Source organism: Alosa sapidissima, chromosome 6 (genome assembly GCF_018492685.1).
Source record: "Alosa sapidissima isolate fAloSap1 chromosome 6, fAloSap1.pri, whole genome shotgun sequence".
NCBI lineage: Eukaryota > Metazoa > Chordata > Actinopteri > Clupeiformes > Clupeidae > Alosa > Alosa sapidissima.
The window spans coordinates 34699683-34725195 of NC_055962.1; the positions used below are offsets into that span (position 1 = coordinate 34699683).

Genomic DNA, 25513 nt, shown 5'->3' on the forward strand with positions numbered 1-25513 from the left:
ATCAGTTGCATCGTTTTTTTAAATCAGGGCAGTAGTTTCAGACTACATTATGTGTTTACATAATTGCAAAAGGGTTCTCCAATGTTTCTCAGTTAGCCTTTTAAAATTAGATCAGATTAGATTAAACAGCATGTGCCTTTGCAACATTGGATGAATGGTTGCTGTTAATGGCCAATGTAGATATTGCATTAAAGATCAGCCATTTCTTTTTACAACAGTTGAGATGCCTTTTGCAATTATGCAAGCACATCATGTAATCTGAAAAAAAAAAAAAAAAAAAAAAAAAAATGCAACTGATCTCAGCTGGTATTCTGTCTATAATGGAGTGGAATGGAAATTTCTAAGTAACTTCAAACTTTTGAGCGGTAGTGTATGTATATTTAAATGTGTGAGACATAGGCTTAAAATAGATAAGCTGTCACAACCATGCATTTCCCCATTTTCATCGTCTGTCTGTATGCATCTTGCAACTATGATAAGCCTTGCTTCTTGAGTCATGGTCTATTTCTGTGAATAATGGTTATTTCCAGGGCGTATCAAGTCTTGGGGAATCAAGATGACTATACATGAAACTGAATAAGTCATTTTGCTGCTACAGTATGGGCAATTTGAACGGTGCTGGATGACGCAAGCAAGTGTACGGAGCAGGGAATTCAAACTCACTTCAAGTGTTTAATATTGAGATATAGATTATTTTAAAATTATGAAATATGTTGTAATTCATATTAGGATCACTTCAAATGGGATCAGCAGTGACTTAAAAAATGCAGGAAAATGTAAGTTGTGCCAAAGGGTATAAAAGGGGGTTCTATACTCAATTCAATTCTCAATTCATTCAATATTTCTGTAGGGCCTCCTGATTTCTACAGTTTGAGCCAAGCACAATAGAATACACCAAGCTCCAATACACCAAGCAGAAGGCTAGAATAATGGTCTGAACAGCTGTTGTTTTATTACTGATTTAATGCAATGTGTTCACGCAAACAGTTTATAAATACAAAAAGACAGACGAATGCAGGACACCAAACAAAAATAAGCCCAAGAAGTACCAGAGCCTCTCACAAGAGAGAGGAAAAAAAAACAACACACCAGTCGGAGGCTCCGGGCCTTCTCATCATGCTTCATGACTAATGGACGTACCGAGCGAGCCGAGGTGCTCTGAAGCATACAGCAGTGACAGACGTTTCACTCCAGAACTACAAGAGAAGAGTCCATGTGGTAGAGGCCACCCTCCACCCCCTCATGTCCAGCCTGCCTGACGACCTGAGAGCTGGCAGACCCAGGAGCTCTGGGGGGGAGAAGGGGCGTTCGTCCACCATAAAGTGCCGTCAGCTAATAAACCTCCTGACTAACACAACCACAGTCAGTCAGGGAGTCTCTTCTCCTACGCAGTTAGCCAAAAGCTGCTCATACGGTGCAGCAGATGCGATATCGTTAACTTGGCCATGTTGTGAGCAAGACTTGGAAGTCCAAGTAGCTCATGCCTTTCCATTCACCCTCTTGGACCCCAATTCATACTGAAATCGTTAAGGTCTTTGACAAATATACTGATGTTCTAATGCTTTCAAATCTTTTCTGTTGCTTTTGGCAAATAAAGGACAGATGTTTACGTTACTGGTCTTGGAATAGGAGCAAAAGGAAGAGAAGTGACTGAACACAAAGATCACTTCACATTAGAACGTACAATCCCACATGAAACACTGTTGGAGTGATTGAGCAGAGACCGCCACATAAAAAAAAAAAAAAAAACAATATCAAAAATCATAAACATAATGTACCAGTAGCTAAAAATCCCAACTTTAGGTGGCAAAATGTTGTGCCATTATAATGAGGCACAGCTGGTTAGTTGAGACCTTTTAATTACTTTGCCAGAACAAGCTCATTTCACTCTTTCACATATTTTTTTTCACAATCTTATAAACATGTAGGTGAAAAAGCTCAACTTAGCCCTGCCCACTGTGATATCAAACTTCAATAGCCTAATTGCATGTGCCCGCTTGTGTTCTAACTTGCTTAACTCAGTATAAATATAAATGTATAAAATAAAAGAACACAACAATTATTGAATAATAATTTCCATCACACTGTGATTGTAAGCAAATTCAAAACAACTAAAAAAACGCAAATTCAAAACAACTAAAAAAAAAAAAGTCTATGGCAACCCAAGGCTCTGGTATCCTGCCACATTAAAGGAGAATGCATTGGCTACCATGGCACTGAAGCGCTCCATGTGGATACTGCTGTTCTGGCTTTCTCATGCTTTTTGGCATCAAAGGCGGAGCTGAAGCACAGGGCCAAATCCCTCTCTTCAGGAACATTTCATGGTGAAGAAACTCCCAACATGCTAGATGGATGACGCGGAAATAGTTAAGTTCTGTGCTATGGCCAATGGGGTACAAATGCAAAAGGAGTCACACGGTGGCAGGATGATAAATAGGAGTCTGAGGTCACTCAGCAGGACCAAAATGGAGTACCAAAGTGACGCCGGATATGCAAAATACACTGCTACACAGCATCGGATCCAAACACTGAAACATTTCCATTAGCGTCATCATCTGTACAAACTGGAGGCCCATGCTCTATCTATAGACCTGACAAAGAGAGTCTGTGCTGTAGGAAAATTCCAGTTGCAAAACAAAACAACCAAACAAACAAAGAAAAAAAAAAAAAAAAACAACAAAAAACATAAATTACCATAAAGTTGAAAACTAAAACCAAGAGGGGACTAGAAGGATATACGTGACCAAATTAAACAAACAATAACATTCTGTCCATTGATGTTCATTTTCAAGCATTATAAACAATTATCATTACAATTTGATGAAAGCAATTTTCATCAGGAAGGCATCATTTCTTAAAGGACGAAAGCAATATAAAATGTAGCCACTGCTTGAAGCAGTGAAGAGAGAAATACAGTTCCCTTTGAGAGGAAAAAAACAAACAAAACAAAATAGCAAGGGGAATCATAAACCTCTCTGTAGATGCATGTATATATTCTCTTTCTTCTGAATGTGTGTGCGCGCACGTGTGTGTGTGTGTGTGTGTGTGTGTGTGTGTGTGTGTATCATTGTGTGTGTTTGTTGGCGTGTGTGTGCGTGTGTGTGTGTGTGTGTGTGTGGAGACATTCGGTGCGGAGGGACAGCCCCTCACACTTTGAGCAGGTCCTCATCGCTGTCGTCCGTGGTGGGCTCCGGCTGGCTCCTGTGCGGCCGGTGCTGCGGTCGGCCTCGGCGCCGCTCCCGCTCCTCCAGGAGCCCCACCAGGTCCTCATCGCTCTCCGCCCGGAGCAGGGCGGGCAGAGGGCGGGCGCGGGGCTTGGCGCGGGCAGCCGCCTGGATGTGCACGCCCGGCACCGTCAGCACCTCGTCCTCGCTGTCGGCCTCGTCCAGCGGAAGCGCGCGCCACGCCTCGGCGCTCACCGGCTTGGTGGTGATGTGGCCGTTCTCGTGGCGGCCCACCTTGCCCGGCGACTCCAGCTCCTCCATCAGCCACTCCATCTCGTCCTCCTCGCCGTTCTCCTCCGTGTTCACCTGACCAGGCCGCACCGGGGAGACGAGAGAGAGAGAGAGAGAGAGAGAGAGAGAGAGAGAGAGAGAGAGAGAGAGAGAGAGAGAGAGAGAGAGAGAGAGAGAGAGAGAGAGAGAGAGAGAGAGAGAGATGGGTGTGGTGAGTGTTTGGAACAAGAACAATGTGAGTGTGTTTAGAACAAGAACAGGCCATTAGAGTTTGGAATGGACACTGCTTGTCTGGTCATGAGGCAATAATGGAAGTGTGTATGAAGTGCGAGTACCTTTGAGTACTTGTAGGCCACTGGGTTTCCTCTCTTGCAGCAGCCAGTGACTTTCTTAATCACAAGATCCCTGCAGACACACAGACCACAAGAGAATTGCAGCAAGCAAGCAAAAATGCCACCACCCAGATAACGATCACACACAACATGTGCGTGCACTGGAAAAGTACATGCCCACAGCCTCTGTGACCAAGTCTCCCTTCAAGATCAATATCTGTGTTTCCGTGTGTGTGTGTGTGTGGGGGGTGGGGGGGGAGGTGTTGGAACATACTGCATACTGTTCAGTTAATACCATATTGCAAATAAGGCTATATTCAAAAACACACTGCACTATTAATGGCATGTTCCAAATGAGGTGTGTGTGTGTGTGTGAGTGATTTCAATTTTCCATGCAATACGTTGATACGATCACCATTCAAATTGAAAACATGCACCACCTTCCACCATTTCCTACAAGCTAGGAACTGATGATAATCAGAAATTCCAACACATTCATTTGGAGATAGGGATGTAACGATTACCGGTATAATGGTAAACTGCGATAAAAATGTTGACGATAACAATTACCGTTTTCATTTAAAATATCATGATCATCACGGATGATTACCACAGTGTGGAAACCGTGTGTTTAATCCTTCCCAGCTTCATCCAAGCCTGCTTTTGACATACAGTAGGCCTGGTACAATGAAACAAAACTGGTACCCTACTGATTCTGTTATCTACTTAATGGATTTAAATGTGGCACAAAGCCAATTAAACATGACCAAGGAAAAAGTGAATGGGACAACACACAACGCTATGCTATGAATTAAGAATGCTCAGCTCAGCCAGGTTTGTTTGTGCAGTCAGGATGTAGGCCTAGGAATGTGAAGGAAAACATGCCCTTCCAGTAGCAATAGGCCATCTTAAAATGCACCAGAATAAAAGAATCTACTCAGTAACAATTTTTTACCCTCCCTCTGAAAACGAGTTTCAGCATCCCTGGTTAAATGTTGCACTTTTGATAAGGTTTTGCCTATATTTTGTAATATAGTAAATGCTGTCACACTTTTTGAAACTATTTCAGCTTGTGTAGGCCTATTAGTGCTTTCTAAACATATTGAACACACTTTTAAAAAATACCACGATAATATCGAAAACCGTGATAATTTTGGTCACTATAACCGTGATGTTAAATTTTCATACCGTTACATCCCTATTTGAAGATAAATGTATACGTGTGTGTGTGCGTGTGTACCTCCTCTCTCGCTTATGCAGAAGCAGGACGAGTAGACACACGGTCAGTCCAATGAGTAACAAGCTGAGCACTGCCCCCAGAGCTCGGCTCCTGCTGGACAAACCATCGGCCTCCGAGTCTGTCCCTGTGCCATCGATGACTTTGTCTTTAGAGCTGTTGAAAGCACAGTAAACACTTCAACACCCTCACCCTACTGTACACATATACATTATATTATACACATTATACACATACACATGCTGTTCCTGGGCAGATATCAATGAGCATAACATTTATTATAAACTGGGCTGCCTCCGACTAGATGTTGGCACAAGGACAAGTTCTCTCCATCTGTGGCGGCAGCTTCAAATAATCCGCTGCTGCAGAATGGCCCAATGTGATTTGGGAGGAGATGTGAGTGTTCGAGATTGATCATATGGAGCACATGAAATGCACTTTCTTTTGACACCTGAACCAGAATCTCCCTTCTCTTTCTAGGTAGGCCTACGTGAACACCACCATCCATGCTGGCACACACATAACTGTTCACTAGAGTAGACTGACTACTGAAATCAGTAGAGTGCAGAGAGCCACTCACAAAAAGTCACACATTCTGGAGGTGTGCCACACAAACAGGTACTGGCACAGGTCCGTCTCCAGCAGGAACTCTGGGATGCCCTCGCCGGCCTCGGGGTTGCAGTGGAACAGGATAGCCGACGAGACCGTGTGCTTCCTGTCCCGACCACAGGTCGACACGGACGGCACCAACACGTCCAGGTTCCCTCCTGCGGGAGGAGAAGGACAAAATCACTTCATTATGCCCGATGAGGTCATTACAAGATCCCCAAGATTAGGGAGGTCCATCTTTGATTGCTACTCAGCAGAATAAGATGGCTCCATGAGAGAGTGGGCTCACCTTTGATGTAGTACTTGGCCTTGCTGGAGGAGCCAATCTTACGGTGCCAATTACCGTTCACCTTCACCTGGCAGATGTAGGCCCCCATGCAGTTGGTGACCGAGCTGTTGGTGATGCCGGACAGCTGGATGTCGTAGACGTAGCGGTCTCCATTGGATCTGATGTCTCCTGTGGCCTGGTGCAATCTGAGGACCAATAGACAAGTCATTCTAGGACAGTCTCATAAACCCATGCAAGTCTCGTCTAAAAGGCATCACTCGTTCTAATGCTACAGATCAGCCTTGGATGGACATTTGCAATGCACATCACAGTAATACGTAACTATATTGAGCTTCAATGTGCAAGACCAAGACTGGGTAGATATGTGACCAGGATTTTAATTTCATAACATGTGTGTGTCTGTGTGTGTGTGTGTGTTACCTGGTGTACAGGTCCCCCAGGTTAATTCGGGCTCCGGTGTCCGGGAGGGTGATGGTGCCATTGACCATTTCCACCTCCTGCTGCTCAACAGCACAGGCTGCTCGTGTCTCCCACTCCAACCAGAACTCACACGCGACAGGATCCTCTCTGTGCGCACACACACACACACACACACACACACACACACACACACACACACACACACACACACACACACACACACACACACACACACACACACACACACACACACACACACACACACACACACACACACACACACACACACACACACACACACACACACACACACACACACGCACACACAACGATAAACAAGATCCAAATACTCTGGGAAGAGCCATTTACAAGGTGACAGGTCATGGCTTACATACTGTTACTGGTCCTTCATTTTATAACACTTAAGACAACATTCATAACATTTAAGGATAAACAAAACATCTTCGTCCCAGTCATATTTGCCTGCTCCCTATGATAGCCGAGACAGAGCAGAATTGTGCAAATCTTTTTGCCTTCTATTTTTGCAAACCCCTGCACATTTATATGGACGTGGCCTAGACTTCCAAATACCAGAGTTATTCATTTCAATGTGATGCCCAGTCTTTAGTGTGCCTAATTCAAGCCATATGCATTTGACATGAGGAAACCAGATTTCCTTGAAATGTTTATGCAGAACAGCCAATGTGCAGTGACACTTAGGGAGACTTACCTCTGGAGTTTCGGATGGCCAGTTATGGTGCTACATGTCAACTGAATTATAGTTTTGGCACGAAGGTCACTCCCACACACAGCATCTCCCATTGTGTAGTTAACCAGAATCTTCCCCTCTAGTATTGTGAAGAGAGAGAGTACTGGTTTATATTTTACACATTACAGTTTGGAGTGACAGTAATACAACAATTCTACAAAGCCATAGAACCCTTATTTCTCACGCTCAAACCCTTTAATGTTCAAAGCTCTCCCATGGTTCAGACTACTGTATGATGAAATAATTGCAAATAGGTCCCCAAGGTCATGGTTAGACATGGGAAGGTGAAAGGTAACCCATACAGGTTATGATGAAGGATCTCAGCGAGACCTGATCCTGCACTCACCGCGGTACTCCAGGGTCTGGGTATGGACTAGGCCCAGGGTCTGGGTCTGGCCTTTGTTCTTGCGACACACAGTGGCCCCCTCTGGACAGTCAGTGAGCCCCCCGTGGACGCTTTGACACAGATTAATGTAATACCTGCAGAAGACACCAGAGATGGAACATGGGGGGCATTTTCCACTCGCCATGACAACAGGAGTGAGGGAGAAACAATAGGCAACAGAAACACATGCAAAGAAGGACAGCAAACCGTGTGCATGTATATTATGGGTGTCACGATTCTCCAAATCCTCGATTCGATGTAATTTTCGATTTTAAAGTCACGTTTCGATTTTCGATCTTTTTTTAATATTACTATTAATGCATTCCTTATGTTATTCACTCTTTTTGGCCTTTTCCTTTTCTGTTTCGGGGGGCTTTCATTCTGAAACCGTTCCACCCGCGAGGTTGTAATGTAAACAGAACTAACATTAGGCTAAAACAGAGATACATAGTGAAATGAAACTACACAGAATGATAATTTGATTGTTTCAGCACACTCCGAAGAGACCCAAGGTTAGTGTAGTGTACTGCAGTTCAGCACGTGCATGTGTGTTTGTGCGTCTTCTTGGCATACATGCTGGACGTGACATTGGGGGTGTGGCTGCATCGTCGATTCTACTTTGAAGTTCGAAGTTCGAGATTAAGATGTAATTTCGATCAATTTCAATATAAAATTGAAATCGTGACACCCTTAATGTATATACATATATACTGTATATAGTACACACGCACACGTTACAATCAGAGAGAAAGGGGGACTCACTGGTCAGTGCCGCTGCTGAACTTCCAGGGCTCGGTGAGGGAGGAGAGGGTGCGCAGGTCGTAGGTCTTGTGGAGGCTCACCAGCTGGCACTCCATCTTCTTAGGGGTGCAGACGGTGCTGGTGTTCCACCGGAAGGTGCTGGAGCAGCCCTTCGTCTCGCTCAGAAGCTCCGGGCTGCCCCGCCCCGCAGTCCGGTTGCACGTGAACAAGATAGTGGACTGACGCTTCGTGCTCTCTGCCAACGAAACAAGTACAGCGCCATGCCGTCCATCAGAGAGTGTAACAAAGGGCTTTAGACTAGTTGCCCATACAGGTTATGATAAAGCTCATGAAACACCATTTGAATTGTTGAATTTCCCCTAGGGATCAATAAAGTATCTATATATCTATCTATCTATCTATCTATCTATCTATCTATCTATTTGCAACCTCCCTTGACAGCCGCTGTGTGTGTCTGCTCTCGACCCCTTATGTGTTTTAATAGTCATTGCCTGTGGAAATGTGGAAGTCTAGGCATGTTTGATAACGTTTAGGTAGTAGTGCTTCATTGAATCCATTTAACTGAGCCGTTTTCCATTGCTTTGCCTGATGTGTGAGCAGGTCTCACCTGTAGCGCAGTTACCCCATTGGTGGTCCTTGTTCCAGTCACTGGTGATGGGGCACCATAGCCGCTGTTCAGTCATGCCTTCAGTGGTGCATTCTGTTAAGGTCTTCTTCAGGTATTGCGAAGGGAAAACGCACATATCCCCCTTGTCTGTTACTGTAGAGGAAAACACAGTCACTTCACATAAGTCAGCAGAACTTGTTGCATGTTTAGTCAGGTCCTGGGAATGGTGCAAAACCACACTGTGAACAGACTATTTGGCACCGGAGGTCAGAGTTACAGTGAGGGTCACAGTGGGAAATGCCTGACCTGGAGGACACGGATCCCCGCCTGCGTAGGTCATGATGACGGTCTGGTCCTGGCGCTTGTAGTCCAGACTCATGGCTTTGCTGTGGCCGAAAGAGACGCCCGAGGCCCCGTCCATCTGACACACGGCGCTGTTGTTACAGGCCGAGTCAGGGATGGAATCACACACGTTTATCTTGTAGGAGCTGGCGGGCACCTGGAGGACAGCAGGAAATCACTGATTTTCCCAACCACATGTGTAATACGCCATTGGGAGTTGTGTGTGCGTGCATTTGTGTGTGTGTGTGTACGTTTAGGGGGGGGGGGGGGTAAGAACACATACCTGCACGAGCCCTGACAGAGAGGTCAGGTTGAAGGTATACTGCAGCTGGGAGACATGGAGAGAGCAGCCACTGGTGGTCAAGATCTCTGGGCAGACAACAGGAGTGGCCCACTCAAACACGTACAGACACTGCTGCTGTCGGATCATCTGAGGAGTACCCTGACAGACACACACACCCATACACACACATTTATCACTCTGACTAAATAGTGCCATGAATATACACCTTTCCATTACACCAGTGGCGTTGGCACAGACTGCAGAGTCTCAGGTGTGCATCTTACCAGATCAGTGCCTGACTGGCAGCTGAAGATGACTTTGGACGTGTAGTTCAGGGAGGCGTTCTGGCTGCAGGGGGTGGTGCTCTGGAAGACCATCTCCACGTTGCCCGTGTTGCTGTTGTACTCTGGAGTGGATTGGAATGTGATTCGCCCAATATCCTAACCAGGACAAATACAGGACAGGTGTAAACACACTGGTCAAACTTTGACATTTGACACATGCTACTGATTGTTACAAATGCAAACTAAGTAAATAAAGTTGGGTTACTCAAGCAAGCAGTAAAGCTAATAACCAGATATACACTAAAACACTGGACATATTTGTATTAATATATTTTGGTGATATTTGATGATATTCCATGACTGCCCTAAAAATAAGCAAATTCCCTGACTTTCTGGAATAGACAGAATTCCATGATATTCCAGCAATTCCATGACCCGTGGGAACCCTGCCCTTATCTAATTCTGGGGCGACTCAACAGTCAGTCAGCATCACAGCTAGTGCTTTTGAAGTGGGCTTTGTCTGTGCAAGAAGAGTATAATGTGTTTTATGTACTGACGGAAACACTATTCTGGTACAGGCCTGAAAATGTAACATAACTTTATGATGTCTACATGAATATGCATGCAGAGTAAGGGCAGGTAACTCACAATGGGCTGGCCTTTGTCAGGGTCCATGCACACGGCCGCTCCTGGGGGACAGAGGACTCCGGGGATGGGGTTGAGGGGCTGGCAGATGTTGATGTAGAAGTCAGGCGAGTTCTCCTTGTCGACGTCCTCGTCCGTGGCCAGGTAGGATCCAGTGGTGTGAATCAGAGGCCGCAGGTCGATCAGGTCCATGCCTGTCCACACGGAGCACCTCACCTGTACAGGTAACACAGGACCACATCAGACCTTACGTCAGCACAAGGCTGCCTGAGTTAGCACAAGCTTCCTTCGGACTTCACTTTTAAATAACAGGAGAGAACTTCTACTATACTATGGGCCTCTGGTGCCAATAATACATTCACACTTAAGATTGTGCTGTGCACTTTCTACACAAAACATGGTATTAATGATGGGAAAACATGGACAAGCATACCTCTGTGTGTGATCTCAAGGTGGCATACAGATTATATTTATGATTTGCAGATTGGCAACATCATGAGGAACTGATCATTTTAACAGCAAGGAGGTTGGTGCTGATTTTAGAATAATTTATCATTCAAAATATGAATTGTTATCAACATTCAAAGTGACATTTGATATTATTACTTTTGTTGCTTGGATGGCCGGTCTTAAGGTACAGAAACCAATAATATATTAATTTAAAAACTCTCATTAAACTCAAATGAAAACCTAGACTTGGTTGTTGGTTGGTTGTTGCCCACTGTAAACAAAGAGCACATGGCACACGATGGCTTCTTGACAGATGTTCCATTTAGGGAAAAGAATACTACTCAGTAACTCCACATTCCAGAGGCCTCACGCGTGTTAACTCGATGCCACCTGTCCCAAATCAGTAATTACAGTATGCATGCGTAGATGAAGCGCATGTGAGCTACGCAGACTGGTTAGTGAACACAGAGTCAGGCTCGGTTAGCATGTGTAATCAGTAATAGGCATCAGTGCCTCAGGCACTTCTTTTCTGATTGAGAAGATCTATTATGTGTTTGTGCTTCTCAAGTTGACGAGGAAGTGGCCACTGAAACACCACTACGGTCAACAGGGTTCAACACTCTGGGAACACAAATGAAATATATTTGTTTATTTGGATTAATGCAAATGCTGTCGTATGCAATCGCATACAAGGCTAAAGGAAATAAGGCTGTACCATAATCCAGTAACTAACCCCTTGGAATAAAATAGAGAGTATTTGACAACCATTTACTACAATCCTCTCCTTTCACAAATTCAGTCAGGAACTAGTTCTAAAGGAGTGATAGAAATGGAGAGTGGATTTAACCTCCACAGTCATGGTAGGAATACAAGGCAGCAGCTAAGAAGCACCTAGTGAAATTTAGTCTTTCTATTTCCTGAGCAAGAAAGCCCAGCCGTGTTGATTCAGAGAGATTCTGTGGTGTGCTTGTCCTATATAATAATCAAAACTTGGCAGAGGTAGGAGATGTGTTTCTTTGCATGACGATAATCTCGAGAGAACAACGAGTCACACACAGTCCCATGCGTTTACCTGCTTTTCACAGACGAGGGAGGTGTGCCAGGAGAAATAGTGAACGCACGTGTCCTTGTCCGTGCCTACCAGCACAGGCTTGCCCGCGTCCACCCCGTCTTTGCACACAAAACTGACGACACTCTTGTGCTTGAGCTCGCGGTTGGCTGCGCACACATCTCCACCCTCATAGGTCAGCAGCACCACCTGGTCCAGGTAGGACAACTTCTTGCTGACCATCCCCCCGTTCACAGCAGACTTGTTGTCTTTGATGCACACAGCTGTACAGAAACACACACACACACACACACACTCAATCAATCAATCAATCAATCAATCAACAACAAATTATTTCCTAGCAATCATCTATCCTCGCAAACATCCTTTTTTACAGAGGCTGATAGTACCACTAAACCTCCAGCAAACGTTTCAGAAATGTCCAATCTTCTATGAACATTCAGTTCAACATTTTGTGTAAACGTGAATGGTGTAAATGATTGCACGGAATGCAGCTCATCTAAGCACGCCCCCCCCCCCCAGTAATCAGTCACCCAAACACACAACATACGACACCCATGCCATCAGAGCCTCGTGCTGACGTGAAACAATCTTACACGGTAACACATTCTGGAAAGCACTAAACCAAATTGGTTTAATCTTTTAACCACAACCCCCCCCCCCCCCCCGCCCCCCTAACATATTCCAGTGATCCCAACCCAGCTGTGTCTGAACAGATCACACAGGAATCCCAGGCAAGCAGAGTGTGAAAGGAGCGTGTTGCCTGCTCAACACAAGTCACAAGTCACCGTGTGTGGGCCAACTGACCGGCTCCTTCCGTGCAGCCGGCGTTTTTCATCTCTGAGCACATGTTGAGCCGGATCATCTTTTTGGGGTCCTCGTTGTCATACACAATGTATCCGCCGTCTTGGTTCAGGCTGTTCAGATCAAACACGTGACCTGGGAGGGGGTACAGTACAGTACACACACACACACACACACACAGGGTGTGAATGTCAATTCCTACCATTTCAACATCCACAACATAACTGTGTCTTTTGCTAAAAAATGAACAGCATTACAACAGCAATAATCTTAAGCATTGTGCACTTCATCTAGGCAAAACAAATGACATAATATAGAAAGTGTAACTGGAAGTAATTTCCTCTTCTTGGTCGTATATCAGACGAACAGGTTTTGGGGCATAGATTTTTCAGAGTAGTTCATGGAGAATGGTACTCTAGGCCAACTTATTTAAGGCATACTGTACTAATACCGTACTGCTGTACTAATTATAGAGATTGGAAATGCCATTGTTCACCGTCACTAGAGCCTAAGGCACTCTACAAGCCCTACAGAGGCTGTAGTAACTTCTGTCTGACAACTGCTATGCAGGTCATTTCATTTTCTGGGGCTTCTGTCGCCTGTGCCTGAATAAGTTGCGCCGTCGATCTGTCTCGGCTTTCCGCTGCATTTTGCTTCCTCGGTCAAAAAGCTTTCAGCAATTCCAAAAGAGTTTAATCAAATTCTGTCATGTCCCTGCTGCTTGTCAAATCAGATAACGCTCAGCAGATACACTGTTAAAATTCTTTCTCCCACTTTTATGGACCTGCTACTTCACCCCCGTTTACACTTCTGTAATTCTGCCTTAAGTAAATGTGTTTCTAAATATGGCTAAAGTCATTTACATTTGCGGTCTTGTGTTGAGTGTCAAAAACTGGCTCCTGATCATGATAAATCTACAGGGCAAAAGTCTGGGAAGGCCATGAGGAGCCGGAGCCTAGGAGTGACAGGAAATGAGACAGGACATGAGCGTGCTGATGGGAGTGGCCGGAGCCCGAGGACGTGCGCTTGTCTGAGTGACGTGGCGGGTGACTAACCGGTGGCTGGGTTGGTGACGCGGCAGTCGCCGTGGTGACTGGCGCTGAGCGGGCAGGCGGCGGCCGTGGGCCACCAGAAGGTGTAGCTGCAGTCCTCCTGGGCCGCGGTGAGTGTGGGCTCCGAGTCCTGCAGCCACAGGGGTACATTCAGCATTCAGCAGCGGCACATTAAGCAGCTTAACACTGAGCACAAGGAAGAGAGTCTATGTGCACGTACACGTACATGCTTCATATGAGTGTGTGAAAATGCCCCAAAACAGTGTGTGTGTGTGTGTGTGTGTGTGTGTGTTTATGCTGTAACCACACACACACACGTATTGCATGATGCAGTGTTATTATGTTTTCTATATTAGCATACTACAGTATATGTTTTATGTTTTGCCAACACTATTTCCATTTAAATGGCCATGTCAATGAACCTGGAGAAAGTGAGAGAGAGCGTGAGAGAGAGCGTGAGAGAGAGACTACGTCCACACTAGGCCGGATCAGTTTCACGAATTTCAGAAACAAATCTGTTCCGCATCCACAAACACAGTGTCAGTTTCGAAGTAGACACGATGTGCATCCACGTTATTACCCCTGATACGTAAATCTCATGACCATCCCCTTTGTCAAGTCCCGCATCCCTATGTTACTGTTGCTAGGCCAGATAAACAATGGCCATACAGCGTTAAAAACCCTGTACTGTAATTCTGATTCTTCTGAATCATTACAAACGTACAGTCAGGGATGGATTACGGGAAGCAATAACCACCAGATAAAATCTGCAAACTGGGCCAAAATAGGCAATGTTTGCCAAGTTTACTGCCAGGGTGCAATGGACAGCTCGTATGCTTCTTACTTATAGGAATTCCCAATATAATGCCAGGTAGCTTTGTGTGCTAAGCTAAGCGAACAAACAAACAAAATAGTCTCCCTCATGTGATGGACATTGTAGAACATTACACAGTGCTTCTATGTGACAAACAAATCCATCTTGATCATTACCCAGTTACAGTATACAGTGTCTTTGGCAATGGATTAATAGCCTATGCAACCTAATTCATTCACTGTAGGCTACTCGTCAAATGAATAAATGTAAATGTTTACTTCTTGAAAAACAAGCGCATAGCATCGGCAAATCTTGACAAAAGTGTGTCGGATAGAAACGAATCCGAGATAGTGTGGACATGGCCTGAGGGAGAGTGAGAACATGGCTGTGTCTGTGTTCTCAAATGTGAGTGGCTTGTGTGTGTGTGTGTGTGTGTGTGTGTGTGTGTGTGTGTGTGAGAGTCACCTACCTCTTTTGTTTTGTCACACTTGAAACGGATGATGGTGGTCCGTTTGCGCACACTGTTGGGACACAGTTGGCCGTCGGTGTACCTCAAGACCAGCATGGTTTTGTCCCACTGCAGCTCCGTCTTGGCCTCGCCCAGGCTGACGTACTGGTCATCTGCGGTCCTCAGGCAGGCCGCGGCCGAGGACGGACAGGCCCAGGACCCTGAGATATAACAACCCCAAATAACAAGGAGCAGATTCAGTCAGTGTCTATAGGCCAAAGTGAGAGATTTAAATTTAATTACTATAGTTTACTACTATAGGGAGCCAATGGAGAGTAACTAGGAGAGGAATTGTGGAGGACATGTGTCCTCTTTGGCTGATTGAAGACCAGGCGTGCTCCAGCATTCTGAATCAGCTGTAATGATCTTATTACACAAGCAGGTTAAGCCAGCTAATAGTGAATTACAATAGTCCAGCTTGGAGATGACCATGGTCTGAACAAGTAGTTGTGTGGAATCTTGTGTAAGATAAGGTCTGATCTTCCTAATGTTGCAAAGCATAAACCAACATGATTTTGCAATTGAAGCTACGCTCAGAGAAGTTAAGTCAGTCATCAATTACAACGTCCAAGTTATGTGCCGATCTAGTTGGGGTCAGTGAAGTTGAGTTAAGCTGGATGTTAATCTGTTGGGGAATAGCTGTTTTAGCTTTAAACACCAAAAGCTCAGTTTTTGGGTGTCGTCTGCATAACAGTGATGGGCGAGACCATTCGCTCCCATGGATTTGAGTAAGGAAGTGGTGTAAGTAGAGCCCATGAGACTTTGATACTTGTCCCTGCCAAGACACGTTGAAAGAATGCCCTTTAAGGTAAGATTCAAACCAGTCAAAAGCTTTCCCAGAAATTCCCAGTTCAGATAGTATAGAAAGGAGAATGTCATGGTTAACAGTATCAAAGGCTGTAGCTAAATCTAGTAGAATTAATACTGATGACTGAGCATAGGCCTTAGCTACTCTCAATGAGTCAGTCAAAGACAGAAGAGCAGTTTCAGTAGAATGACCACTCTTGAAACCAGACTGCATATGGTCTAGTAGATTATTCTGATAAAGAAAGTCACATAAGTATGTGAATGCTTGAAGACCACTTTCTCCAAAACCTTTGACAAGAAAGGAAGGGAGACAGGTCTGTAGTTCTTCACATGAGTTGGATTAAGTGTACTTTTAACCCTAGCCTGTTTAAAAGAATAAGGAACTATTTCAGAACTGAGTGAAGCATTAAAAACACATGTGTGACTGCTGGTAGAACAGCGGGTGTGATAGGACTGTAGAAGAGTGGACGGGACAGGATCCAATGGGCATGTTGTTGGATGACTTCGCTGAAGCAATTGAGAGATTGCTTCCTCATCAAGAGAGAACAAGTCCAACGATACAACCTACTGTACATAACATCATTACATGTGTTTGCTTTCCTATTAGTAAATCACTACCGCTTTGTACTGCAGCAAAACCCTCCAGGGGCTTTCATATGACACCAATCAGTTTTACATCTGTGCTGCCTGCCAAACAATCTCTATGCCAGATCTCAAGGTGCAAGTCTGCACTAGCATAAGTGCTTACCACTCTGTGGCACCAGGGACTTGCAGACATTGAGGTAGTAGCTCCGAGTTGCGTTAGAGCCAGAATGAGCCACAACCCTCCAGTTGCTGCTGGACATGGCGAGGGAGGAGCGCGACAGGGAGGACAGGTCGTAGAAGTTGCCGTTGCCGTCACTGTTGGGGAACAGAGGGGAACACGCCGTTAGAGACATGCGGACAGGTTTAGGATTGTTTGTTTGTTTGTTTAATTTAAGGCCATTTCCGCAACTAAGGCTATTTAATGGCCAGAGCACTGTGTGTTATAGAAACTTAAATATGTTTCTTAAAATCTATCCTAATAAGATATTCTAAAACGGTGGGAACTTACTAAAAACATCAGCTATAGAATTTTGATGATAAAATTGTTGTCTTTAGGTTTTCAAGGCAGGGCAACATATCAAAATATGTCTCACTGAAAGGGCCGTTTTGCAAAATTGGCATGACATGTTAAGGAACACAGAGACACATGCAGGATGCTACCTGATTAGTACTATAGTCATGTGCTGTAGTACAAGTCTTTACTTGTCATGTAAAAAAAGAGCAATACATTCTCCATCAGAGCAGTGCTGTGCTGGAACTTCACCTGTAGGTGCAGGTGATTGTTTTGAAAGGTGGACAGGCCAGAGCCGTGTGCCATTCAAACATGTATATGCAGTCAGGGGTCTCCTTCATGTACTCTGGCTTCCCCTGCAGAGGCAAGAGAATCACACAGACAATCACAATCACGGCAAGAATTCTGGGTCAATAAATAACCTGCAGAAGCAACAACTGGGCACCACTAGTACATATTGATTAATGGAAGACCATCGTCCTATTTTCAGTATTTGTGTGTGTAGGTGTGTGTGTGTGAAGGGGAGCAATGAAGTGCATAACTGACTCAAGCTGGGCAGACACTGTGCGCCTATTTCAAGATCAAATTCAAGCACTTTCAAGGTCAATGGTCAGACTGATTATGTCTCTTCCTTGCCTACAACGGCATGCAGACAGGCCTACATCTGTTATCATGAGCTACCAACCAGTAGGCTAGCAATGCGGAGATGTGACGTTGGGTGACGTGAAGGTGACTGAGTTTTCATATAACTTGACAAATTTAACTTCTTGCCAAATGGCACGGCACGACAGACATATGCACAATGCCCTTTCCACTTGTAGGGCCTATAATTAAATGGCTAGCATTAAACCACAAAACTGAGCTGACGTTTGAGACATGAGGAAGGCCGTAGCCCGGATTCAAATACCAAGGTCAGCAGTGTTGATAGAAATGTTGAGCGAAAACTGAGTCATAATTCGCACAGCGTTTGCTTTGAGTTTCCCCGTCATGAGTTGGCTGGGTATAATAATGACTCACCACGGCCTCGCTGTGGTCACAAGTAAAAAGGATGGCAGTGGATCGCTCATAAATCTTGTGGCACTTCTCCCCCTGGGTATAGTTGATCATGATGAGTCCGTCCTCATATGTCAGGTTTTGCGTAGCAAGGCCTGGGCCAAAGTACAAAGTGTAACTTCAATAACAGAAGCAGGGGGGGGGGGGCATAGGCTGTGGGTATAAGTAAAGTTAAAATATTTTGCACAAATGTCATTGTTGAAACCTAAAACGAAATTATTGATCAAACTGAAACCATTACAACCGCTAGTGAAGGGAAAACGAATGCCACCACACAGGAAGTGGAAGGTCTTACTTACCAGCAATTCTGTGGGAGGACCCTTCAACTTGACAGGAAGCAACCGCACCTCCTGCCTCTTTGTGCTTGCACACCCCAGTCTTCAGACCACCACACACGGCAAAGTGGTACTCATACTTGTCAATCTTCACTTCGTAGTCCTGTCCACTCAGGGAGCTCAAGTCAAACACGTGGCTACTTCTTGGATCCTGGACTTTACAGTTTTCACCTGAAAGCGTGTAGTGCAACACAAAAAAGTTTTACATCCACAAAAGAGAAACAACAACAACAACGACAACAACATGCATGCAGTGCTTTATCTACACAACAAAATTGCTTTTACAGGAAAGGCAGAAGCTCACTAACCACCACCACCAATGTGTAGCACCCATCTGGGTGGTGCACGGAAGCCATTGTGCACCAGAACGCTCACCACACACCAGCTTAAGGTGGAACGTGAGGGAATGAATGAATCAATTATACTGGGGATGATAAGTGGGCCATAGTTTAGCCAGAACACTGGGGAACTCCCTACTCTTTGCAATAAGTGCCATCACTGCCATGGGATCTTTGGTGACCACAATGAGTCAGGACCTCGGTTTAACATCTCCTCTGAGGGTCGGCACTGTGGGGCACTGGGGCATTGTGGCCGAATTCTGGCCAGAGGGAAGAGCGCCACCTACGAGCCCCCCACCAACACCACTTCCAGCAGCAACTTCATTTTCCAAGACCGTTTCCCATCCAGGTACTAACCCAGCCCACACCTGCTTAGCTCCAGTAATTCAGAGACAGGGTCTCCGTTGGTCTGGCTGATAGGCCTGGCCTGAAATGCGGTGATGTGAAATGTTTGTTAAAACGGTGGTGCCATACCCTGTACTCTCTGGACAGGACAAGCCTCAGATGTTCTCCAGATGAACACATATTCACAGCCAGTCTTGTGTTCAAAAATGGGTGAACCCTATAGGCATTGAGAGAAAATGAAAACAATCCAGTTAGTAAGAGAATTCTGCCTCCTGCTGGCATCTTGCTGCAATAACACTTTACGACATACTAATCAGTTACCTAAAACCAGCCAAGCTCTGTAGTCATAGGAAAGCCATTAAAAAGGGAGAAATCATAATTGTTCTGTATCTGAAGGACATACTTTTCCAGAATAAATCCAAGAAATCCCAATTTATTTATATATATATATATATATATATATATATATATATATATATATATATATATATATATATATATATGGGCTGTCAAAATAACTGATTAATTTCGATTAATTAATGAGAAAAAATAACTGACTAAATTTTAGATTAAATTAGTGCAGATTAATCGATTCCGTATGACCCCGAGCCGTTATAGTCAGTAAAAATTAGACTGTAAAATGAAGGAGAGAGAAGAAAACGTGCTGCCTGGATCATTGATTGGAACATTTACTTTAAAAAACGGCCTGATGGTGTTGATAAAAATAAAGCGCTGAAAATAGAGTCCTCTGCAATGTCTGCAGCAAGGAATTTGCATATCACCGGAGTTCATCAACTCTATAGTCGCACATCAATGCAAAGAAATAAGTGTTGACATTGAGGGGAGTGTTAATTTATTTTCATTGTGTCTACTAGGTTATATCTGTGGCCTGAAATGCCTTGTATGTGAAAAAAAACTTCCCGAAGCACTTTTGAATTTATTTCCTCAGCATATTAGGTCATATCATAGATTATTATGGCAATTATTTGAACAGTGAAAATAATAATAAAAGAGTTTTTGAACTTTAATGTCACTAATGCTGATTATTCAATGATTCATTTGAATTTAAATATTTAAAATACTTTCACAGCAAAAATTATATATGCGATTAATTTAGATTAATTAATCAGAGTATGTAATTAATTCGATTATTTTTTTTAATCGATTGACAGCCCTAATATATATATAAGGGATAATGTATAGAACGCCGGTCATTATTGGGAAAATAAGTCCTGACAGGGCGAACCAGTCTTGTTCCGCCTTGAAGGGACTTATTTTCCCAATAATGACCGGCGTTCTATACATTATTCCGCTTATTACACGGCTACTTGCCAAAACGAAACAATAAACTGACTCTTTAGCCTACTGTACATAGCCTATAGCCCACACATGGGCAACATCCGGCCTGCGGGCCACATCCGGCCCGTGGGCTTTCCCTAAGGTCCGTGAAAAAAACAGTAGTCAAGAGCCTAGCATAAAGATAACGCACGCAAATCAATATCGTTGCTTTTACTTTGAAAGCGACTGCTATTTGTACGCCCATACATTTGTGCGTGGATACATACGACGTACTGTAAACACCCTCACTAATGTGCTGGTGAATAGAATTTATGCTTCTGCGTCGACACAATGCAGTTGCCTTTACGCGTCGGCATAAACATTTCAAAGTTTTGTGTCACCTGTGTCTGCGTCGCTCACCACCACAACGGTTGTTAGAATGTCGAACTCCTACTGCTGCTCGTTGGCGATACGAAGTGTTCATTTCAAAACGTTACTGACAGATAGACAGTTTACAATCGGATAACCCGTCATTGTAACCAAAATATGTCTGAGCTTATTTGCATAGCTTATGTCGGCGAACTAGTATGATGCTACTACCCACAGGTTGCACAAGCAGCCGGCTCAACACACAGGGCGAGTTGACCAATCACAGTTTTGTGTATAAAGTTAAAGCAAAAACATAGCCTACATTTTCAAAATAGTTTTCTTTGTGCATGTTGATTAACTAAGGACAGCCTACTATTGTCTGCTCCACATTTTCATAGTCTGATTCTGCATAGAGTTAATTTAATGATGATAATGATTTAATGATGAAATATTGCTGAGTGTTGATGAAATGGTGGCACAGGCCTATGGTTGTACTGACTCCTTCACATTTTCATGGCCTATCCTAATTATATAGATATCGTACTACTTTTTTATATCAGTCTTTGAATGAGGATGAGGATTAAATACTGGACATATATTAAATATTGCCGTTTTTCCTTAGTCTCCCTCACATTTTCATCTGTTCTTACGAGTAGTAATCAAAACCATATGATTTACTTAATGTTATACAAGAACAGAATATAATTGAACAGAATTGAGTTCAGACTTGAGTTGGGTATTTTGGGTCCGGCCCTACTCAACAGTCCCAGTTTGTCATGTGGCCCCTTGGGGAAATTAGTTGCCCACCCCTGCTATAGCCTATTTGTTACCGTTTCGTCGTGGCTTTTGATGAGTAACAAATAGTTTGCAACAACACATGCTGAATTTGAATCAAACATTCTTTAGAACACAGCTGATCAACCATCTCCTTTCACTTTTGAATGAAGTTCCAGTCCTTGTGCAGTAATATGAAAGACACAAATTAGAAGCACAAAGCCCATTTTCCTTGACAGCGGTCTGTTATACTTAGCAACGGTCTGTTATTGAGAATTAGCAGACCACCGAACGTTGGGAAGGCCCATTCAAGTGAATGGAGCATTCTGCAGCACTCTGAAGAGCCGTGTTATAAATATATTTATAAACCTTTGATATATATCAAAGGTTTTAGGTCATAGAATCATAATTGTTCTGTATCTGAAGGACATACTTTTTAAAATCCAGAAAAAATATTAATATCCTTTCTAATGGTACTTAGCTTGGGTATCTAAGGTGATTAGATAGAGAGATAGAGAGATAGAGAGATACTTTATTGATCCCCAGGGGAAATTCAAGAAGGTCTATAAATCAAACTAAGCTTGATTTCATGTAAAATTCATGCATAATGGACAGCATTTCATAAAAAAAGGAAGATCTTCCAATTGTGATCAGTGCTGTGTGTGTGTGTGTGTTTTAGATGTGCACTCACGAGGCTGTCATCACAGATGAAGATGATGCGTGTAGAGTGGCGTCCCTTTGTGCCGCAGGGGTCTCCCCCCCGGTAGACAATGCTGACGGAGCCATCGGACGCTGGTTGAGGGCTGGACTGCACATAGCCCAGGTTCAGCCCTCGGCCATTAATGATGGCACACGCACCCAATGCTCCACCTGCCAACCACAGCAGCAGCAGTCAGAGGTGATCACACATAGAACCTTTTTTTTTTCTGCTTGAAGACTCACTAATTGAGACAGACTAAAGCCATAGATGAGTAAACATCATAACCAATGGTACACAAAAAAACTGACTAGGTAATGAAAGAACTCCATTAGAATCCATTAGCAATAGATTTCAGTACACTTGTCAGATACTTGTGGTATCTGACCTATCTGGTTAGCAGTGCAGTTGTTTGCACACTGGTACGTTTTCAACTGAGATCACTAGAGAAGGTCCTTCTCACCAGGGCAACCCTCCACACGAGGTAGAGGCTTGCACACACTGAGGAAGAACTTCTGAGACTTGGCCTGGTCAGAGGTGTCGATGGGCTTGTACGGCGTGTTGTCCTGGCTCAGGTCACTCAGGTCATACTCGTTTCCATGGGAATCTGAGAAAAACAAAGAGAGCGGGTCAGAGACGAGAACCTTGTCAGACACGACAACTCTTGCCATCGAAGGGAGAGGGAACGAGCAGTGTGGGGAGCGAGCAGCGTGGGGAGCTCACCGATGACCTGGCAGTCGACCGTGGCGGGCGCGCAGGCCAGGGGGGTGGCGAACTCAAAGAACACATGGTGGGCGCCTGTGCCCATCTCCGCCTTCACCAACTTCAGGGAGCCCGCGGAGTCCGCATCACACACAAAACTAATGGTGAAGGCGTTCCTGATGCCTACAGGCCAAACAGAGACACAAGAACACTTCAGAACAGGGACCAACAAGGTCAAACTGTTGTTGTATTGGATTCCTCTGAACATGAATTGATAGCTGGTGGCAGCAAACAAACATCTAAAAAACCATCAAAGCATCTTTATCCAGGTAATTTAATTAGACCGAAGACCTGTGTTCACCTCACCTGTGCTTTCATCCATGTCTCCTTTGTAGGTGAGTTTGAGTTGGCCCTCGGTGGAGAACTCCAGGGTCTTCTCCACGCCCACCTGTCCCATCGGCTTGCCTTCGTCCAGCTCACACCCGGCAGCCTCAGCACCTTCCTCAGTCCCACAGTCAGGGGCCGCACCACAGATATTCAGCTGAGGGGACAACGGCCACAAGATCACCCCCGACACACACATGCAGTACACACACACTTACAACTTTCTTTTCACAGGGAAAATAAGGAAGTAGATGTAGTAGCAGAATCTGTGATTGAGAGCAGGCGCTATCAGTCTTACCAAGAAAGTTCTGCCAATGCCTTCTGCTTTGTAACCCGTTTTAGTGGCCAAAGGGTGTAGGTCAAATACAAAGTCTGTGTTTGGGTCTGTGATGGTACATGTCTGCCAACCACAAAAAACACAATACCTGAGCACAGAGCAGCACAACGGCACCGACTGGGTGAGAGGAGACCAAAGACTATGAGAAGTCAACAGAGCACTGACTAAGATGAAAAGGGGGAGCTTTAGCACACTGATAGCTGCAGTCTTTTATTTCAGTGGAAACACTTAACACTTAACTACCAAAGCACTGGCTGTTGGAACGCCAGAATGAGTCACCTGGTTTGAGTCTTTGGCACTCTCAATGGCACAGGCTGCTTTGGTGTGCCATATGAAGTCAGCTGTGCAGTTCTTGTTGGAGAGGAAGCGGGGGCCCGAGGACTGTAACAAAAACAAAAGAAGAAATGAATCAGTGAGATCTCAGCATCGGCCGACCAGTACGGAGCGGCTCATTAAAAGTTGTGGCCCTGCTCCTCACCAGGGCTCCCCAGGCGCAGACCAGGCGGATGCGGGTGGTGTACGTGGTTTTCAAGCCGTCTGATTCGCACACAGAGCCATCCGTGTACTCCAGAAGCAGGTGGCCCGTCTGTAGGATGGTCGGGCCTTTCTTGGCAACACCCATATTGCTGATGGATACTTTCTCAGTCCCCTAAATGGAAAAAAAAAAAATAAAACCAAACTTGACAACCAATCACTGTGAGCAATATCCTAATTACATACAGAATGGTTTCTTTCTGCCCTTTAAACTCTACTGCACTGTTTTTCAGGGTTCCCACTCATGAGTCAAATGTAAAATTCCATGACTTTCCCCTGACAAAAAACCTGAATTTCCACGCCATATGATGAATGGTACAATATACTGACCAGAGATTTCAGAGCAGCCGCGAAGTGTTCAAAAAGCTTTGACTTTTTTAGAACTGAAGATGAATAACTAGGGATTGAATAAACAAAGCTGGGCTAACCACAACCACTCAAGCAAGCAGTGAAGCTAATAAATAGGCTACACAGCAATTCTGTGAGGAAAGATATTTGTATTGCAGCAAGTACATTTTAAACTGCTACAAAAAGAAATTTTCTGATATTCCATGATTTTACCCCAAATATGAATAGACATTATCAAAACGCCATGATATTCCAGAAATGACAAGACCTGTGGGAACCCTGTGTGAGTGTTGGGGGTGGGGAAGGGTGACTGACCGTCTCGTAAGTCATCTCACAGACAGAGGCAGCACGGTCACAGCCTGGCACGCCTCGCAGTGGACGACACACGTTGATGTAGTACTTCCTGCGGTTCAAGAGATCCATGCCCTCCCAGTTCGGGCCAGACTTGGACAGACTGTGGGAAAGAGAGCACAAGCTTGGGGTCAAAGTTCAAACCAATAGAGAACTCTGCAGCTGACTCTACAGCTGTACTAAAAGCTGAAGAAGATTTCAAGCATGTGAATTACTACACCGTGATTCAACATGTGCAGAGCAGCACATTTATTTTCAGATGCCTGCTTAGCTTAGCAAAACTGCAATAAATAGCAGAGTGATTTATGAGTCAAGGCAAACATTCAACTATTCTGGAGCACATGTTCCAAGTCACAATGTGTGAACAATTTCCAGCCTCTCTATGTTGTAACAAACTTTGTTTTCCTTCCCAATTTGAGTGTTTGTCAGTAAAGAGCAGTGGCTGAGAGGCTTACCTGGACAGGTCATACTGCTGGAGGGTGATGGGGTCTGTTACCAGACACTCCCCGGGCCTCTCCGGGCATGCCAGGGAAGTGTACCACCTGAAGTTGTAGGTGAACTCGTCCTCCGCCTGTTAAGGTCAAAAGATGCTGACCATGAGAAAACTATACAGAAGCAACTAACCTAACTTCTAAACATTCAAAAGGAC

At 44.5% G+C, this 25513-nt stretch overlaps 1 protein-coding gene across 3 annotated transcripts in view; it reads right to left on the reverse strand.

Moving 5' to 3' along the window:
• Positions 1 to 927: 927 nt before the first annotated feature.
• Positions 928 to 25513, reverse strand: part of LOC121711585 (cation-independent mannose-6-phosphate receptor-like) — a 38087-nt gene continuing 13501 nt past the window's right edge. Inside the window, exons 17-49 of one of the 3 annotated variants that reach the window (XR_006032380.1) lie at positions 25320 to 25435; positions 24829 to 24967; positions 24110 to 24280; positions 23911 to 24012; positions 23593 to 23694; positions 23277 to 23451; positions 22932 to 23093; positions 22672 to 22815; positions 22203 to 22381; positions 19220 to 19307; positions 18372 to 18578; positions 18037 to 18167; positions 17272 to 17375; positions 16672 to 16823; positions 15078 to 15277; positions 13798 to 13924; positions 12746 to 12877; positions 11942 to 12201; positions 10423 to 10635; positions 9775 to 9930; positions 9491 to 9649; positions 9172 to 9364; positions 8866 to 9018; positions 8259 to 8496; positions 7458 to 7591; positions 7073 to 7190; positions 6343 to 6489; positions 5923 to 6107; positions 5605 to 5791; positions 5028 to 5180; positions 3791 to 3860; positions 3096 to 3530; positions 928 to 3063 (exon numbers count right to left, since the gene is read on the reverse strand). Coding sequence is in view for 2 of the 3 variants with exons in the window: in XM_042095284.1 (XP_041951218.1) it covers positions 3147 to 3530; positions 3791 to 3860; positions 5028 to 5180; positions 5605 to 5791; positions 5923 to 6107; positions 6343 to 6489; positions 7073 to 7190; positions 7458 to 7591; positions 8259 to 8496; positions 8866 to 9018; positions 9172 to 9364; positions 9491 to 9649; positions 9775 to 9930; positions 10423 to 10635; positions 11942 to 12201; positions 12746 to 12877; positions 13798 to 13924; positions 15078 to 15277; positions 16672 to 16823; positions 17272 to 17375; positions 18037 to 18167; positions 18372 to 18578; positions 19220 to 19307; positions 22203 to 22381; positions 22672 to 22815; positions 22932 to 23093; positions 23277 to 23451; positions 23593 to 23694; positions 23911 to 24012; positions 24110 to 24280; positions 24829 to 24967; positions 25320 to 25435 (5181 nt within the window). In the remaining variant the exon portion in view is untranslated. Of the gene's footprint in view, positions 3531 to 3790; positions 3861 to 5027; positions 5181 to 5604; positions 5792 to 5922; positions 6108 to 6342; positions 6490 to 7072; positions 7191 to 7457; positions 7592 to 8258; positions 8497 to 8865; positions 9019 to 9171; positions 9365 to 9490; positions 9650 to 9774; positions 9931 to 10422; positions 10636 to 11941; positions 12202 to 12745; positions 12878 to 13797; positions 13925 to 15077; positions 15278 to 16671; positions 16824 to 17271; positions 17376 to 18036; positions 18168 to 18371; positions 18579 to 19219; positions 19308 to 22202; positions 22382 to 22671; positions 22816 to 22931; positions 23094 to 23276; positions 23452 to 23592; positions 23695 to 23910; positions 24013 to 24109; positions 24281 to 24828; positions 24968 to 25319; positions 25436 to 25513 lie in introns of all 3 variants that reach the window. The other 2 variants (XM_042095284.1, XM_042095285.1) reach the window with 2 other exon arrangements.